We start from the raw sequence: 15337 nt of genomic DNA on the forward strand, positions 1-15337 counted from the left end.
CCCCTCTGGGGGCACCCCTCCCCCTCCCCCTCAGCAGGAACCTCTTACTCTTGGGCTGTGAAGTTCGGGGTATTTTTAGGCTGGTGATAAATAATTCATTGGGAATGTGGCATCAGGCTCCCCCCACTCGGGAGGAGGGGGCGAGAGCGGCGCGAGCCACAGTCACCCGCGGCTCAAGGACACTGGTGATGCAGCGGCGGCGGCGACTCCGCGAGCAGCGACCACGCCACGCCTCCTGGCGGCCAAACTGGGAGCGTGCACCCCACCACCACCCCCGCCCCCAACCTCATGGCTACTTCTAAGAGGGCATCCCAGCCTCTTAAGTCTCCGCTCCCCTCTCCTCTACCCCAGCTGGGTCTCCACCCTAAGCTCTGCAAGTGGGGGAGGGAGCAGCTTTTTTTAATGGGGGGGGGTTGGCTCTAAGGGACAGGGCCCGAGCCTGGAGCAAACCCTAGAATCAGAGTTCTGGGCTACAGGCTCCCTCCATGTTCCTGTCCTAGTAGAGCGGTCAGGAGTCGGCTCCGCGGGCCCAATAACTGGGCACAGGCTCCTGGACAGAGCGCAGAAGAGCTCCCCAAATACAGTCCCTTCCTCAATTTCCCAGTTGCCCCAGGGGGCGTCTCCGTAGGGTTACACAGCCAGGAGGGGTGAGCTGGGAGCAGCAAGCCGGTGGACCCCTGGAGCCAGTCCAGGGAGCGTTCCGGCTGCTCTCCCAACAGGACCTTGGGATGTGTGTGTGTGTGTGTGTGTGTGTGTGTGTGTGTGTGTATCTGTGTGTATCTGTGTGTCTGTGTGTGTGGTTGGAGGGGGGACGAACCCGTGAGGATGTTCTGGGTGCCTTCCCTTGCAGCTGCCCTCCGAGGCCTGGGCATGAATTGCCTCCAGCGATCAAGCAACTCGGGGTTTCGCTTCCTTCCCGTCGGGGATTCTGGCCAAAGTCCCCGGGAGATGAGAGCAACCTTCCGAGGCGACAGTAGGGCTCAGCACAGCCCGCACCACGGCTGTCACCGCACCCTCTTCGCCCACCCTTCCTTTAGAGTCCCGGGATCCTGGGTGTGCAGGCGCCGGGGGAGGACAGTCGGCACTTGGGGAGATGGCACGACCCCGAGGGGCGCGGGTGTGCGGGCACCGGCGCGCAGTAAGAGCTCAGCCGAGCTCGGGAAACCCGGGAACCGGCTCCGGGAAGGGCGACAGCCACCTCTCGTCCTTTGTGCCGTGCTGGCTCCAGCCCCCCGCACCGCGGAGCCCAGCCGGCCCCAGCTCCTCTCCAGACCCCGCTCCCCGTCGCAGAGGCTCCCAGCAGCAACAGTTGGGGTGGGGGTTCCCGCAGCCCAGACCCCCGGCCCCGCACTGCCCCCTCCCCGCCGTGCCGCTGAGCCCGGAGAGGATGGAGCGGGAGGGTTCGGCGACGCGGGAGACCGAGGTTTTGGAGCCTCACTGCGTCCTTCCCTGGCGTCCGCCGCGCCGCCTCTCGCTCGGCCTCTCTCCCTCGCGGGTCCTCCGCCCACCCGCCTCCAGAGCCCAGGCCCCGCCGCCCTGCGCGCCCCCTGCCCGGTCTCCCGTTGCGGGGCGCACGCTGCCCTCTGCCCGCGGTCCCGCTCTGTCTCTCCGTCGCCCTTGCCTGCGCAGCGCGGGATCCCGGCCCCAAGTTGGCCGCGAAAGTTGCGCCACCGCCTCGCCGCCCACCACTCACCGCGGGGAAGGGGCACAGCGCCCGCGCCCAGAGCCCGCGCCGTGCGTGTCCCGGCGCCCGAGCCCCGGCGCGCTCAGTGCTCGCGGGCTGGCGCCTGAGCCCCGGCGCGGGGGGCCGCCTGGCAGCCCCGACCCGCTCCCGCCCCCTGCCGCCGCCGCCGGTTCCGTCCTGGGCTGGGCTGCCCGCCGTCTCTGGCTCCCCGGGCTCCCGAGCCGCTTGTGGCTGAGCGCTCACTGCCCCCGCGAGCCCGCCCCACCCGGACCCGCCGCCGCCGCCCCGCCCCGGCCCCCGCGGGCGCACCCCGCGGCCTGCACGAACCCCTCCGCGCGCCAGGCGCCCTTCTCTGCGGGTCAGCATTGTGCCCCCAGATCCAGAGTGGCAGGACCAAATGCGACCTTGGTGAAAACCACAGCCTGCCCAGAGCACTGGGTTCGAGTCCTCAGCTCACTGGCTGTATGACCTTGGGCCAGTTAATTTCAAGATCCCTCCGTTTCCAAGTGAGAGTGTCTTGGGGACCTGCATGTAAGAGCTGAAGGAGTTCTGCACTGTGCAAAGTGCTCAGGAACTCGAGGTCCTGTTTTCAAAAACTCTCAGGCTGTCTCGGAATCAACAAGGCTCAAGGAGGCTGGAGTGCAGTGGTGATGGACACACACACACACACACACACACACACACACACACACACGATGGGGACCGGACGTCCTCGGGCCACAGAGCAGGACCCCAACAACATACTGCCCTGGCCCCTACCCCCCCCATTTTTCTCGTTTTGGTTGTACTGTAAACTAACTAGGGAGGAGACTGGGGCAGAAGGCAGGCAGCAGAGCCAAGGCCAGGAAACTAGGGTGGGTGCCAGGCCAGGCTGCCAACCCTCCCAAACCCCCCCCCCCCCCCCCCCCCCCCCCCCCCCCCCGCCCCAGGGCTGAGCAGAAAGATGGCTCTGCAGTGCCACCTGGCGGTTGAAATGGATAGGCACCTAGAAGGTGACCCTGGCTCCCCCAAAAGTTGTACATCAACCACCGACCCTCCATCGCAGCTGTTTTATTTCTGGCATGTTCTGGATCTGGTGACCCACCACAGGCCAGCAAGAGAGAAACGACAGGGAAGAGGGTGGGTCTGTGCGCCTCCACCCACCCTTCACTGAGGTCTTCTTACTGGGATCTAAACCTGTACTGGCAGGGGTACCTCTCTGGCCTGAGAAAGTTCAGAGGCCCCTGGAAAAGAGAGGCACCCAAGACCTCATGCCAGAGCAGGTGGGGGATGCAGTTTTGGCCAGTTCTCTAGGACTCTCCCAGGACCCTTTCCCTTGGACACTTCTCCCTAGCCCGCAGGAATCTGGGCTCAGCGCCCCAGGAACTGCAGCATCTCCTGGGGATCCAAAATCTTCTCCCTCAACTTCCCAAGGGCTTGGCCCCGAGACACCTCCTCAGCATCCAGCTTCTCCCAGTCTGAGAAAGAGATAGGCCGGATTCCTATGGAGGAGGGAAGATGAGTTACTACTTCCATGCTGACCCCGGGCAATCCTTCCCAAACTGTGCCAAGGCCCACCCACCTCCCAGGACCACCCATGAGGCCCTGACCTCGGCTGCTGAGCAGGGCGACAATGGCCGCAGAGCCAGGCCTGGGGCCAGATGGTAGCAGCCCAGACTTCAGATCCTGGAGTAGGGTCTGGCCTGTGAGGAAGCTATCAGCCATGGTGGTGGTGATGACACCTGTGGGCCCCCGCTTCACCCAGCCACTGCAGTAGAGACCTGGGGGAGGGGGGAGTGGCACAGGGGTTAAGAAAAGGAGGGGTGGGGAGTCGGGCTGTAGCGCAGCGGGTTAAGCGCAGGTGGTGCAAAGCACAAGGACCGGCATAAGGATCCCGGTTCGAACCCCGGCTCCCCACCTGCAGGGGAGTCGCTTCACAAGCGGTGAAGCAGGTCTGCAGGTGTCTATCTTTCTCTCCTCCTCTCTGTCTTCCCCTCCTCTCTCCATTTCTCTCCGTCCTATCCAACAACGACAACAACAATAATAACTATAACAATAAAACAAGGGCAACAAAAGGGAATAAATAAATAAAATAAATATTAAAAAAAAAGGAGGGGTGGCTGGACACTCCGCCTGGCAGGCCCCCAATACATCTGTGTGTGTGCACACATTCCCCACACCCACGTCCTTCTGGTGCCTTTTCAGCTGAGCCCACTTTTTTTGAGTTCTAGTCCCCCACTCTGAGTTCTTCACATCATTCCCCTTATACCTCGGTTTCCCTATACGTCCTTGAGGGTGGGAGATGGGTCTTGCCTACCTCCTTCAGTGGTCCCTCAGTGAATGCTGACTGACATTTGAATATTAAGACTGGGTGCCTTGAGGCTGCCATTTCATTTCCAGTCCCACCCTTGGGCAGAGGGTTTGGCCCCCAGGAGGGCACAGGAACTTGACGCGCGCATCACCCAGACATCTGTGGGCTCAGGGGTTAGAGTGGGAGCTTCCCTGTAGGTCAGGAAGGGGGTGGGGCTGGGCCCTGGGGCAGGTTCTTTGCAGTTGCTCAGTGTTACCTCCGTGGACCAGTATGTGGATGGATGGATGGATGGATGGATGGATGGATGGATGGATGGATATAAGGCCCCAGGAGATGCTAGCCTCCCCAACCCCCACCTTCTCATATCCTCTCACCTGGCACATCTACAACCCGGCCCTCCACATTGGGGATGACCCCAAGTTTAGGGTCAAAGGGTACGCTGGGGTCAATAGGGCGGCTCTTATACCCAACGCTGCTCAGCACCAGCCCACAGGGAAGGTCCTCTACGTCTCCAGTGGGCACTGCCCGGGCCGTCTCACCAGCACCCTGTTGGGAAAGCTGGTCAGCTCCAGGCTGGGGCGAGGGGAGACCTGAGGAACAGGGTGTTCTGGGGAGTTGGAGACGCACCTCTAGCCTGGTGACTGCCAGGCGGATACCTGCAACCCGCTGCCCGTCTGGTGAGGACAGCACCTGCTGGGGGATTCGGAAAAAGCGGAGGCCCCAGGCTCGGGAGGCCTGTACCCAGTGGGCGGCCACCTCAGGCCCTGGCTTCTCCATGGCTGTTTGAAGCAGCAGCTCCGTCAGCCGCTTCCTCGGGCGCAGAGCATCTGTGAGTAACACAGAACATCTCAGGGCTGACCCTGGTTACAGCCCGCTCCCCACATGCCCACCCCGACCCCAGGCGCTCTCTGACCTAGACCTTTCCCTCCTTAGTAAGCTGGGGGGGCCAGGCCAGGGCCCCTCACCCTTGATTCTGTCCTGGAGGCCCAAGAAATCCGCAGGATCCAAAATGGGCCGGGTTCCTGGTAACTGAATCATCTCCCGAAGCTCCTTGGGGGTGGGGAGTGGGGCGTCATGTCAGGCCCAGAGCACTGTCCACTCTTGAGCCTACAGCCCAGGTGAGAAGCCACTGTCTCCCACCACCACAGTGGCCCTCAGTCTCCGGGGGTGGGGGCAGGGCGGTAGCCCACTCCCTCTCTTCCAGCCCCGGTAGCAGACCCTCACAGGGGCTCTGCCTTACCCCACCTCCCAAGGGCAGACCAGTCACTTGAACTGGGACCCTCCCTTGGGCTCCAGCACCTTAATAGTGAAGGCCACTTGCAGGGGTCCTCGCCGGCCCACTATCCACACCATCTTCACCCGGCTCTGCCTCAGCACCCCAAGGGCAGCCTCTGTAATGTCCGTTTTCTGGCACAAAAGGAGAGCCTTGCTTTAAAGTCATGGGACAAGGTGGAGGGAGGGGGACTCCATTTGTTCACGGTCCATCATGAACCCTCAGAAGGTTGACAGCCTGAAATTGGCCCAGTGCCCCTCCCCCATGGCTAGATGAAGCATGCAAATCTGCAAATGGTGCCAACCAGCGGTACACAAGGCCCTCACTCTATCATTCAACAAGTGCTAGCTCTCCCATGGACCTCAGCAGGGGCGGGAAAGAAGGCATGTCAATAACAAGCAAAAGGGACATCACGGCAGCCTTTTCAGAGCTTCTGATCTGAGGACGAGAGACACCCAACCCAATCTATTGAGCTTTTGCTTTCTCTTTCTTTCTCTCTTTTTTTTTAGATTTTTATTTAATTACTCATGAGGAAGATAGGAGGAGAGAGAAAGAACCAGACATCACTTTGGTACATGTGATGCTGGGGATTGAACTCGGAACCTCATGCTTGAAAGTCCAGTGCTTTATCCACTATGCCACCTCCCAGACCACACATATGAAGCTTTTTCTATGCAAAAGGTGAGTCATGATTTTTCCTACCACCCAATACAAGTATAAACTTGCTCCAGTGACAACATGCTTTGGGACACAAGCACACAGGTCTGTGAGAAAGGGGATGCAGGGAGATGACTTAGTCAGGGCACTCCTAGAAAAATAACACAACAGAGTTGAGAGTGTTCTGTGCTGGGGGAGTAGTGTGGCCAGTCTCTTTCTAAAAGAGCCACAAACAGGCATGGAGCTCTGCAGGAGAATGAGGACTCGGATGGAATAAAGTTCACAGGGCCTAGAGGGGTGACACCCGAGTCCACCCCGCAGCGCCCCTGCCTCTACCCCTCTAGCCCTTGACCTACTCACTCACCTCCAGGTGTTCAGGGGGGGTCAGTATGATCCGGGCCACGTCCAGAGCTACGTTCCCCTGACCCAGAATCACAGCTGTGTCATGGCTCAGGTCTGGTGCCAGCTAGAGAAGAGAGGACTAGGTAGGGTCCCCCTGGCCTCATCCCAGTCCCCGGCCCCTGGATGTGCCCTTGGATTCCTATGCTAGCCAAGTTCGCCCCATCTAAGCCTCAACCCAGGCGTCTCTCTTTCACAGGTCAGCCTGCTGACTCATGTCTCTGCTCACTGGAGGCTTCCAGCACAATGGCTCCTTCTTCCCCCACCTCTAGCATACATAGGTGGCCCCATCTCGGCCAAGGGGTACAAAGAAGAAGCAGCAGCAGGGGGACCCGACACACTTACCTCCCGGTTCTCAGGAAGCCCATTGTACCAGCCCACAAAGGCCCGGGCTGAGAGCACACCAGGCAGCTCCTCCCCAGGAATCCCCAGGGCCTGATGGTCCTCTGCCCCATAGCTCTGTAGAAAGACCCAGAACCCTCAGCAGCAGCAGCCAGGCAGCCAGGCAGCCCAGCCAGGTTCCCAAAGGCCTCTGTCCGGCTCTTCCCCTGCAGCCTCCACCCTGGTTTGGTTCATGTCCAGTGGCCTAAGCTTCATCCTCACGCACTCCATCTCTCCACCACCGCGACCTTCCTTCCCCCATGGTCCCTGCGTCTGCACTCACCAGAACCACAGCATGGTAGGCCTCTTGCAGTTCCCGCACAGTCACGTCCCTGCCCACCACCACATGGCCGAGGAAGGCACAGCGGTCAGAGCGGGCTGTCTGGGTGAAGGTGTTGATGACATTCTGAGAGGGAGACAGGGAAATGGGTGAGAAGGTGGGCCAGCTCCCAGCACCACACCTGTACCACCTGACCCCAACACGTCCCCGGGATGGCACCTGAGAGACAGTGTCCACGAGGCCATTCCATGCAACCAGGCTGCCTCCCTTCCTATCTCCTCTTGGTCAGAGTCCCCAGACCGCACCCTCTGTGCCTAGAGAGACCCACCTTCACCTCCGGGTGGTCAGGGGCCACGCCAAAGCGCACCAGGCCGAAGGGCACAAGCTGCTTCTCATAGATGTCCACACGGGCCCGGGGATGGTGCTAAGGAGAGAGCACAGCGACTGGTGGGCCCCCTTCCCTGACCGAACAGGAGAGCTCCACTCAGGGTACCTCAAGACTCTGCAAGAAGAAAGCCCCCACTCCCAACTCCTCATCTACCCAGAGAGCCTGCCTGATGAGAGGTGTGGGTGGCACAACAAGCCATCAGTTGAGGTCAGAACTTAAGAGGGCAGCCAGGGCAGGGAGGGGCTCAGCACAGCAAACGCCCTGAGTAAGGCCTCGAGTCCCAGCACTGGCACCACAGAGGAGGTTCAAGGACCGAGAACAGTGGGGATCCACAGGTGTTGGAGTGGTGCTATGGTGTCTCTCCCTCCCTCTCACTCATAAAAGTGAAAAATGGGGAGTCGGGCGGTAGCGCAGCGGGTTAAGCGCACATGGAGCAAAGCGCAAGGACCGGCAAAAGGATCCCGGTTCGAGCCCCCGGGTCCCCACCTGCAGGGCAGTCGCTTCACAGGTGGTGAAGCAGGTCGGCAGGTGTCTATCTTTCTCTCCCCATCTCTGTCTTCCCCTTCTCTCTCCATTTCTCTCTGTCCTATCCAACAACATCAATAACAACAATAACTATAACAACAATGAAAAAGAACAAGGGCAACAAAAGGGAAAATAAATAAATAAATTTTTTTAAAAAGTGAAAAATTATAAATTGGGCCAGGTGGTGGGTTAGGAGCAGAGTGCAGGTTCGAGCTTGGCATCACACAGAATGGCAGGGCAGAGGCAGAGAGGTCACCCTCTCTCAGTAGAAACTATTTAAAGAATAAATAAAGAGGGGGTCAGACCATTAAGATGCTAACTCTGGCCAATTATGAAGGTGGCATCTCTCCAACTATCTTCTTTTGCTTGGGTCAAGTCTGACAGACACTCCTGCCCTGGAACCCTTGGATATGTCTAAGCTTTTATTCTTTTTTAAAATTTTTGCTTTACTTTTCCCTTTTGTTGCTCTTTTATTTTTATTGTTGTTGTAGTTATTATTGTTGTGGTTATTTATGTCATCATTGTTGGATAGGACAGAGAGAAATGGAGAGAGGAGGAGAAGACAGAGAGGGGGAGAGAAAGAGACCTGCTTCACCGCCTGTGAAGGGACCCCCTGCAGGTGGGGAGCCAGGGGCTCAAACCAGGATCCTTATGCCAGTACTTGCGCTTTGCACCACACGTGTGCTTAACCCGCTGCGCTACCGCCTGACCCCCAAGTCTAAGCATTCATTCATTCATTTATTCATTCAGTCATTCATTTTTATACCAGAGCACTGCTCAACTCTGGCTTTTGGTGATATCATGGATTCAACCTGGGACTTTTGGTGTCTTAGGCATGAAAGTCTTTTTTTTAAAAAAAATATATATTTTATTAGGGGGTCAGGCTATGGCACACATGGTTAGCACACACATTACCATGTGCAAGGACCCGGGTTCAAGATGCCACTTCCTACATGCAGGGGTGACACTTCACAAGCAGTAAAGTAGATCTACAGGTGTTTCTCTTTCTCTGTCCCTCTCTATATCCCCCTTCCCTCTCAATTTCACTCTGTCCTATTCAATTAAAAAATATATACAGAGAGAGGGCAGGGAGGTAGCACAGTGGGTTAAGCACACAAGGCATGAAGTACAAGGACTGGCACAAGGATCCTGGTTTGAGCCCACAGCTCCCCACCTGCAAAGGGAGTCGCTTTACAAGGGGTGAAGCATGTCTGCAGGTGTCTAGCTTTCTCTCCCCCTCTCTCTTCCCCTCCCTCCAATTTTTCTCTGTCCTATCCAGCAGCAACGATAACAATAATAACAACAACGATAAACAAGGACAACAAAAGGGAAAAAAATAGCCTCCAGGAGCAGTGGATTCGTAGCGCAGGCACAGCGATAACCCTAGAGGCAAGCAAATAAGATAGAGAGAGAATCTTCTCAGGCAGCCCAAGGCCACTGGACAAAGTTCAGAGGGCTCAGCTTATTGGTCAATACTTTAAGCAACCTGACCTTTCAGCTTTATCTCCAACTTATCCTGTTCCTAATCCTTGCTCTAGGTCATGCTGCTCTCCCCAAGGTTCCCACCACAATGCTAAATTTTTGGATGCTTTTAGCCAGGCATCTGGATGACCTCATCTTCCAGGAAACTCTCTCCCCACTAACTCTTACAGTTCTCTCACCCCTCCACAGTCCTGCTGGCTGTGTTCCTCTCCCATTTGACAACTCTTCCCCCACTCAACCCTCAGTAAACAAAACAAACAAAAACAACCTGCAACCCTCTTAATCTAAGGCCCCTTCTTTGTCCCTCAGAACACATTATCTGGGGGAAATCTTACCCCTCCCTTCTATAACTTCTGATCTCCCAGACTGGCCAGCAATGCTCCATTTTCCCTCTCCTGCTCACATCTTTCTCCAAGTTCCAAATCTGAGTCCCAGGGACACCTCACACTCACCCAGATTAAAGCCCAACCTTGGGGGCCATGTGGTGGCCCACCCAGTCAAGCATACATACTATACCATGTGTAAGGACCCGGACTCAAGACCCCACTCCCCAGCTGCAGAGGGGACTCTTCACAAATGGTGAAGCAGGTCTGCATGTGTCTTTCTCTCTCCCTCTCAAACTCCCCATCCCTTCTCAACTTCCCTCTGTCTTATTTAATTAAAAAAAAAAAGGGGGGGATGGCTGTCAGGAGCAGTGCATTCTTAGTGCTGGCACTGAGCCCCAGTGATAACCCTGGTGGCAGTAATTTTTTTTTTAATCCAGCTCTCTCCCCCAACCCCTTCCCAATTGTTCCTTTGTTCTGTTCTGTTCCACCCCAACCACCCAGAGCCCAAACCTGAACCTGGGGCTTCCCTTGACTCCCCTCAACCCTGTCCAATCAATTCCCCTCTTCGCTACTGCTCTGCCAACTACATCCCTGCTCCGCAGAGAGGAAACTCCAAATAAAAAATGTAGTCCCATCAGCCCTGTGCCTGATGTAATCAGTGGCACCTCCACCTACAGCAGCAGGCACTGGAATTTTCTGGTTATTTGCTAAAACCCATTTCCTTGGGCCCCAATTGTAGAGTTTGATTAGGTCTAAGCTAAGCCTAGAATTGTACATTTTAATAAGTAACCCCGGGGACTCTGATGGGGAAGGGTGGTGACAGCACCAGGAGAAATTGCCAATATCCAAGGTTGAGTGGTGGCTTCCAAGTCCCAAGAAGCCACCTACCTGCTCAGGCCTATCCCCTTCCACCTACTGCACATGTGAGCCTTCTTGATCTTGTTAGTTTCTAATGGGAATAGGGTCTGTCCTTTCTCTAGACCTTTGTCACATAGTCCCGTCTAGGATTGCCTGCCCCCCCCCCACACACACATACACACACAAAGATTTGTGTGTTTATTAGAAAAAGAGAGAAGAATTAGCCAGAGGATCACTCTAGTATATGCAATGCTGGGGATTGAGCTCAGGACCTTATGCTCGAGAGCCCAGTATCTTATCTACTGTACTACCTCCCAGGCCACGTCTAGGACTCTCTTCCACCCAATGGACACTATTCACCCTGGCAACAGTGTAGACATCTCTTCTTCCAGGCTGGGCTAGGTACTGCTCTCTGTATTCTCCCCCATCAGAGCCCCAGAATGTGTTTTGAACCCTGTTTCCTTCCATTCCACAACCCCTTGGGCCCTGAGATTAGACTAACAAGTCCTTAATCATAGGGGGCAGGTCTGCCCCTGGTGTTCCTAGTGCCAAGCCTGGGCCTAGAATATATCATCTTCTGGCAAATTCTAGCTGGATAAATAGTCAAACAGGGTGCTCAGGAGTGGGCTGTGTCTGCAGGCAGATCGTGTTCAACCCTCAGCACCTTCCCCGCACATCAGCAGTGTCTGAGTCCTCCCTTACCTGTGAACCAAGTTGTGACCCCTGCTTTGCAGGTTGCCATGGGTGTGTGTGTGTGTGTGTGTGTGTGTGTTGCGATGCTGTACAGACAATGTCTGATTCAGCCAAGTGTGACCGATCCACACGTGTCATGTCTGTGCCTGGAGCACAGCCAGGAGCCTGGTGTTCCCAGTAGATACCTGGCCTCAGTGCCCATCGCTCAGCTCCCCCACTGGAAAGCATGCGCTGCTGGGTGCAGGCCAGAGCCCTTGCTCACATGGGCGGAGGGGGCCGCACTGAAAATCATGCCCAGAAAGCCCCTTCCCCACCCCCCAGATTTCAGGCTCAGCTAACACACCAACCCCCATTTGCTCCCTGGTTTTCATTGGAACCCAGCGCTGGTTTCCCACATGGCAGTCTGCAGGTAGCCTCACATTCCTAGGATGCACCCTGCTCATTGGGGGGAGGGGGGGGCTACGGCTTCTCCAAAGCCCCCAGAAACACTTTCTGACTGGCCCCACATCACCCTGTTCACTAGATTTGGCTCTGTCACCTGTGTTACTCAGAAGAGGTGCTTGGTTCTCTTCTCACCAGAGTGACCAATTAACCTCAGATTCCCTGAGACACTCCAGTTCCAGCGCTGTAAACCTCCTACCCTAGGCAAGTGGGGATGGTTGGTTATCCTTCCTTCTAAGTATCTAAGTGAGTGTGTGTGTGTGTGTGTCCATCTAGTATATTCATTCTTCCACTATCCATGTCCCTCCAAAGCAAGGCCACTGTGTCGTGCTAGTTAGCCTAGCTCCCTTGTCTCCTCCCCCAAGCTCCCTCCCACCAAGGTCTTCCATGAAGCCTCAGAGATAACCAGCAGCCTTAGGGCCCTGCCTGCCAAGGTTAATACAGTAACCTTTGAGACTATGGCCTTGGGAGGAGGGAGACATGGAGGGCTGACCGCAGACTAAAAGAACAAAACAGCATGCAGGGGGCTGGGGCTCCATGCCATGAAGAGAAGACAGTAGGGGGCCGGGCAGTGGTGCACCTACTTCAGTGCACATGTTACCAAGCACAAGGACCTGGGTTCAAGCCCTTGGTCCTGACCCACAGAGGGGGAAAGCTTCACAAGCAGTGAAGTAGTACTGTAGATGTCTCTCTCCCTCCCTATCTGCCCCTTCCTTCAACTTCTCTATGTCTCTATCCAATGCATGAATAATCAAATAAATTAACTATTTTTTAAAAGAGATCACAGCAGAGTGCCCAAAGGGTATCTGAGGTAGGGTAACTTTAAAATTCAGGATGCTGGGAAGTGAGAGGAAAGAAAAGATGAGGGCCTAGACTAATGGCATCCTGCATGTCTGCATAAACTCCCCGGAGTGATTGACCAAGGGGTCTTGGTGACCATCTGCCACGGATCACTAAGCATTACCCATGAAGCCAACAATATCTGTCATTGCTGAGGACCCAAAGTGGTACATGTGATGCTGGGGCTTGAACTCAAGAGTTTCATGAGCTAAAGTTTAATGCTCTAGTCACTATGACACCTCCTGGACTGCAATAAATAAACTGTAAAAGAAAGAAAGAAAGAAAGAATAAAACAAATGGAAACCAATGAAATAGCTCACTTGGATAATGCATTGCTTTGCTATGTGTGCAGCCCAGGTTCAAGCTTGGCCCCCAGCTCATTGAAAGAAGCTTTGGTGCTGTGGTCTCTTCCACTTTCTTCTTCTTTTTTTAATATTTTTTGTTGCCCTTGTTGCTTTATTGTTGTAGTTACTGATGCTGTTGTTGGATAGGACAGAGAAATGGAGAGAGGAGGGGAAGACAGAGAGGGGGAAAAAAAGAGAGAAACCTGCAGACCTGCTTCACCGCCTGTGAAGTGACTTCCCTGAAGGTGGGGAGCCGGGGGCTCGAACCGGGATCTTTGCGCCGGTTCTTGTGCTTTGCGCCACCCAGGCTTAACCCATCGCGCTGCTGCCCAACTCCCGGTTTCTTCCACTTTCTACCTCTCTGCTTCTCTGTCTCTACTTAAAAAAAAAAAAATGAGGGACCAGGTGGTGACACACCTGGTTAAGCACACATATTACAATACACAAAGACCTGGGTTCGAGCCCCCAGTCCCCACCTGCAGGAGGAAAGTTCTGCAAGTGGTACAGCAGTGCTGCAGGTGTCTCTCTGTCTTTGTCTCTCTCCCTTCCCCTCTCCATCTTTCCCTTCTCTCTTGATTTCTGGCTGTCCCTATCCAATAAATAAAGATAATAAAAAAATTTTTTAATGCTTTTTAAAAAATCAAACAAATGTGGTCTGGGAGGTGGCACAGTGGATAAAGCATTGGACTCTCAAGCATGAGGTCCTGGGTTCAATCCCTGGCAGCACATGTACCAGAATGATGTCTGGTTTTCTCTCTCTCTTCTCCTATCCTTCTCATTGATAAATAAATAAAACATTTTTAAAAACCAAACAAACAACAACAACAAAGGGTTGGGACTTGCTTTTAGGCTTGAAGCAGCATGTGAATAGCTGGAGAGGGTTAATGACTTACCTTTAGCAGATGTTGGGCTGTGTAGAAGCCCGCTGGCCCACTGCCCACCACACAGAACTGGGGGATCTGCTCCTGTGTGGAGAACTGCTGGGAGAAGCCTGGGGGCGAGAGCACGGAGGAAGAGGAAGGTCAGGTTAACATTCCCTTCCAAGTCCCAACCAATTTCAGTGTGGACCAGAAAGTGGAGTTTCTCAAATCCCACCATCTTCTGCATTCCCCGACTTTCTTTTCTCCAAGTTTTGGAGTTTGCAGGCACTCTTACTTCATTTGAACCCTCAAAAACTGAATCTTCAGCAAGAGCCCCCACTGTGAGCCTACTCAACAGCTTGTCACCTCTGAAGCTGTCCTACATGGCACTTACTCATTATTCCTCCCCCCACACACCAAGGCTTCACTGCTCTGGGTCAACTCTTTCATATAGAGAGGCAAAGACAGAAAGAGAGCAAGGCGCCACACCACCTAAGCTTCCTCTAGGAACCTGGCTTGAACCCGAGTCACAACATGGCAAAGCGGGTGCTTTCCAAGTGAGTTATCTTGCCAGTCCTACTCCTTAAAGTTTTCATACAGGATTGCTACCCACCCAGACAGAATACCACATCTTTTCCAAATAGTCTACAAATTATCTCAATCTTAGCCCTATGGACGTCCCCACAATGCCATGTTATCTCTTACGCTTCTCTCTACATGGTCTATGTCGCCCACACAGATCTCTCACTCTTCTAGCTTCTCTTGTCTCTTTTGTCATTGTTTTCCTTTTTTAATTTTTTTTTTATCAGAGCACTTCTTCTAGCGTTTGCTCAGCTCTGGTTTATGGTGATGCAGGGGCTTGAACCTGGGACTTTGGAGCCTCAGGCATAAGAGTCTCTTTGCATAACCATGCTAACTCCCCCCACTCTTCCAGTTTCTTATTCAGCTAAGGTGAGAGAACAAGATTCCCTTTTACCCCACAGATTTCCATATCATCACCATTCACCTCTACTCGCACGTGTGGACATCATGGTTTCTCTCACCTTTGCTGATCCTGTCTCTAAGGATCTCACATCGCATCACACAGACCGCTGTACACCACCCCCATCTCACCCGCAGGAATGGACCCCTCCAGTCTCGCCCCTGGTCCCCTCTATCGCCCTTCTCCAGCCCTGCCCCAGCCCGACTCCTACACTTGGTGATCGCAGGCCTCCCCGCGCTCCCATCCAGCCCCAGCGCTGCCCGGCTTCTACTCGCGAAGCTCCTGGCGGGAGGCGGCTGGGTCCACGGCCACGCCGACCAGTGCCACCAGCGCCAGCAGCGCGGAGCCATGGCTGGCAAGGGCAGCCGCACCGGGAGAGTGAAGCCGGTCACAGCCCCTCGCTCGGCCCCGCCCCTGCTGGCCCTGGACCCGCCCACACCACAGGCCCCGCCCCCACACTCAGAAAGCACAGGCCGGCAGCTCCGCCCCTACGAGAACGCCCCCCGAGGAGAATTGCGCCCCCCCCCAACCTCTGCAGCCGAGGACCCACCCACCAGAACTTCCGGCTGTACCTACTCTAGTAAATTTCTCCCCAAACTTCCTTCTCCTTCCCTCCAATTATCTGAAGCCTGGC

At 55.2% G+C, this 15337-nt stretch overlaps 1 protein-coding gene across 2 annotated transcripts; it reads right to left on the minus strand.

Moving 5' to 3' along the window:
* Positions 1-2718: 2718 nt before the first annotated feature.
* On the minus strand, positions 2719-15127 carry FDXR (ferredoxin reductase). 2 transcript variants are annotated; one of them, XM_016189050.2, is made up of 13 exons: positions 14975-15122; positions 13930-14036; positions 13755-13838; positions 7293-7388; positions 6968-7090; positions 6649-6762; positions 6269-6370; positions 5274-5381; positions 4940-5024; positions 4602-4801; positions 4349-4520; positions 3274-3444; positions 2719-3165 (listed from the first exon to the last, which is right to left on the minus strand). In XM_016189050.2, exons 1-13 carry the CDS (start codon positions 15051-15053, stop codon positions 3035-3037), a joined length of 1572 nt encoding a protein of 523 aa, XP_016044536.2. In that variant the 5' UTR covers positions 15054-15122; the 3' UTR covers positions 2719-3034. The 2 variants fall into 2 exon arrangements, with proteins under 2 accessions (XP_016044536.2, XP_060058705.1); XM_060202722.1 differs by lacking the exon at positions 13930-14036 and having other exon boundaries at positions 13755-13852; positions 14915-15127.
* Positions 15128-15337: the final 210 nt, after the last annotated feature.

Source organism: Erinaceus europaeus, chromosome 12, assembly GCF_950295315.1.
Source record: "Erinaceus europaeus chromosome 12, mEriEur2.1, whole genome shotgun sequence".
In the NCBI taxonomy this organism is placed as follows: domain Eukaryota; kingdom Metazoa; phylum Chordata; class Mammalia; order Eulipotyphla; family Erinaceidae; genus Erinaceus; species Erinaceus europaeus.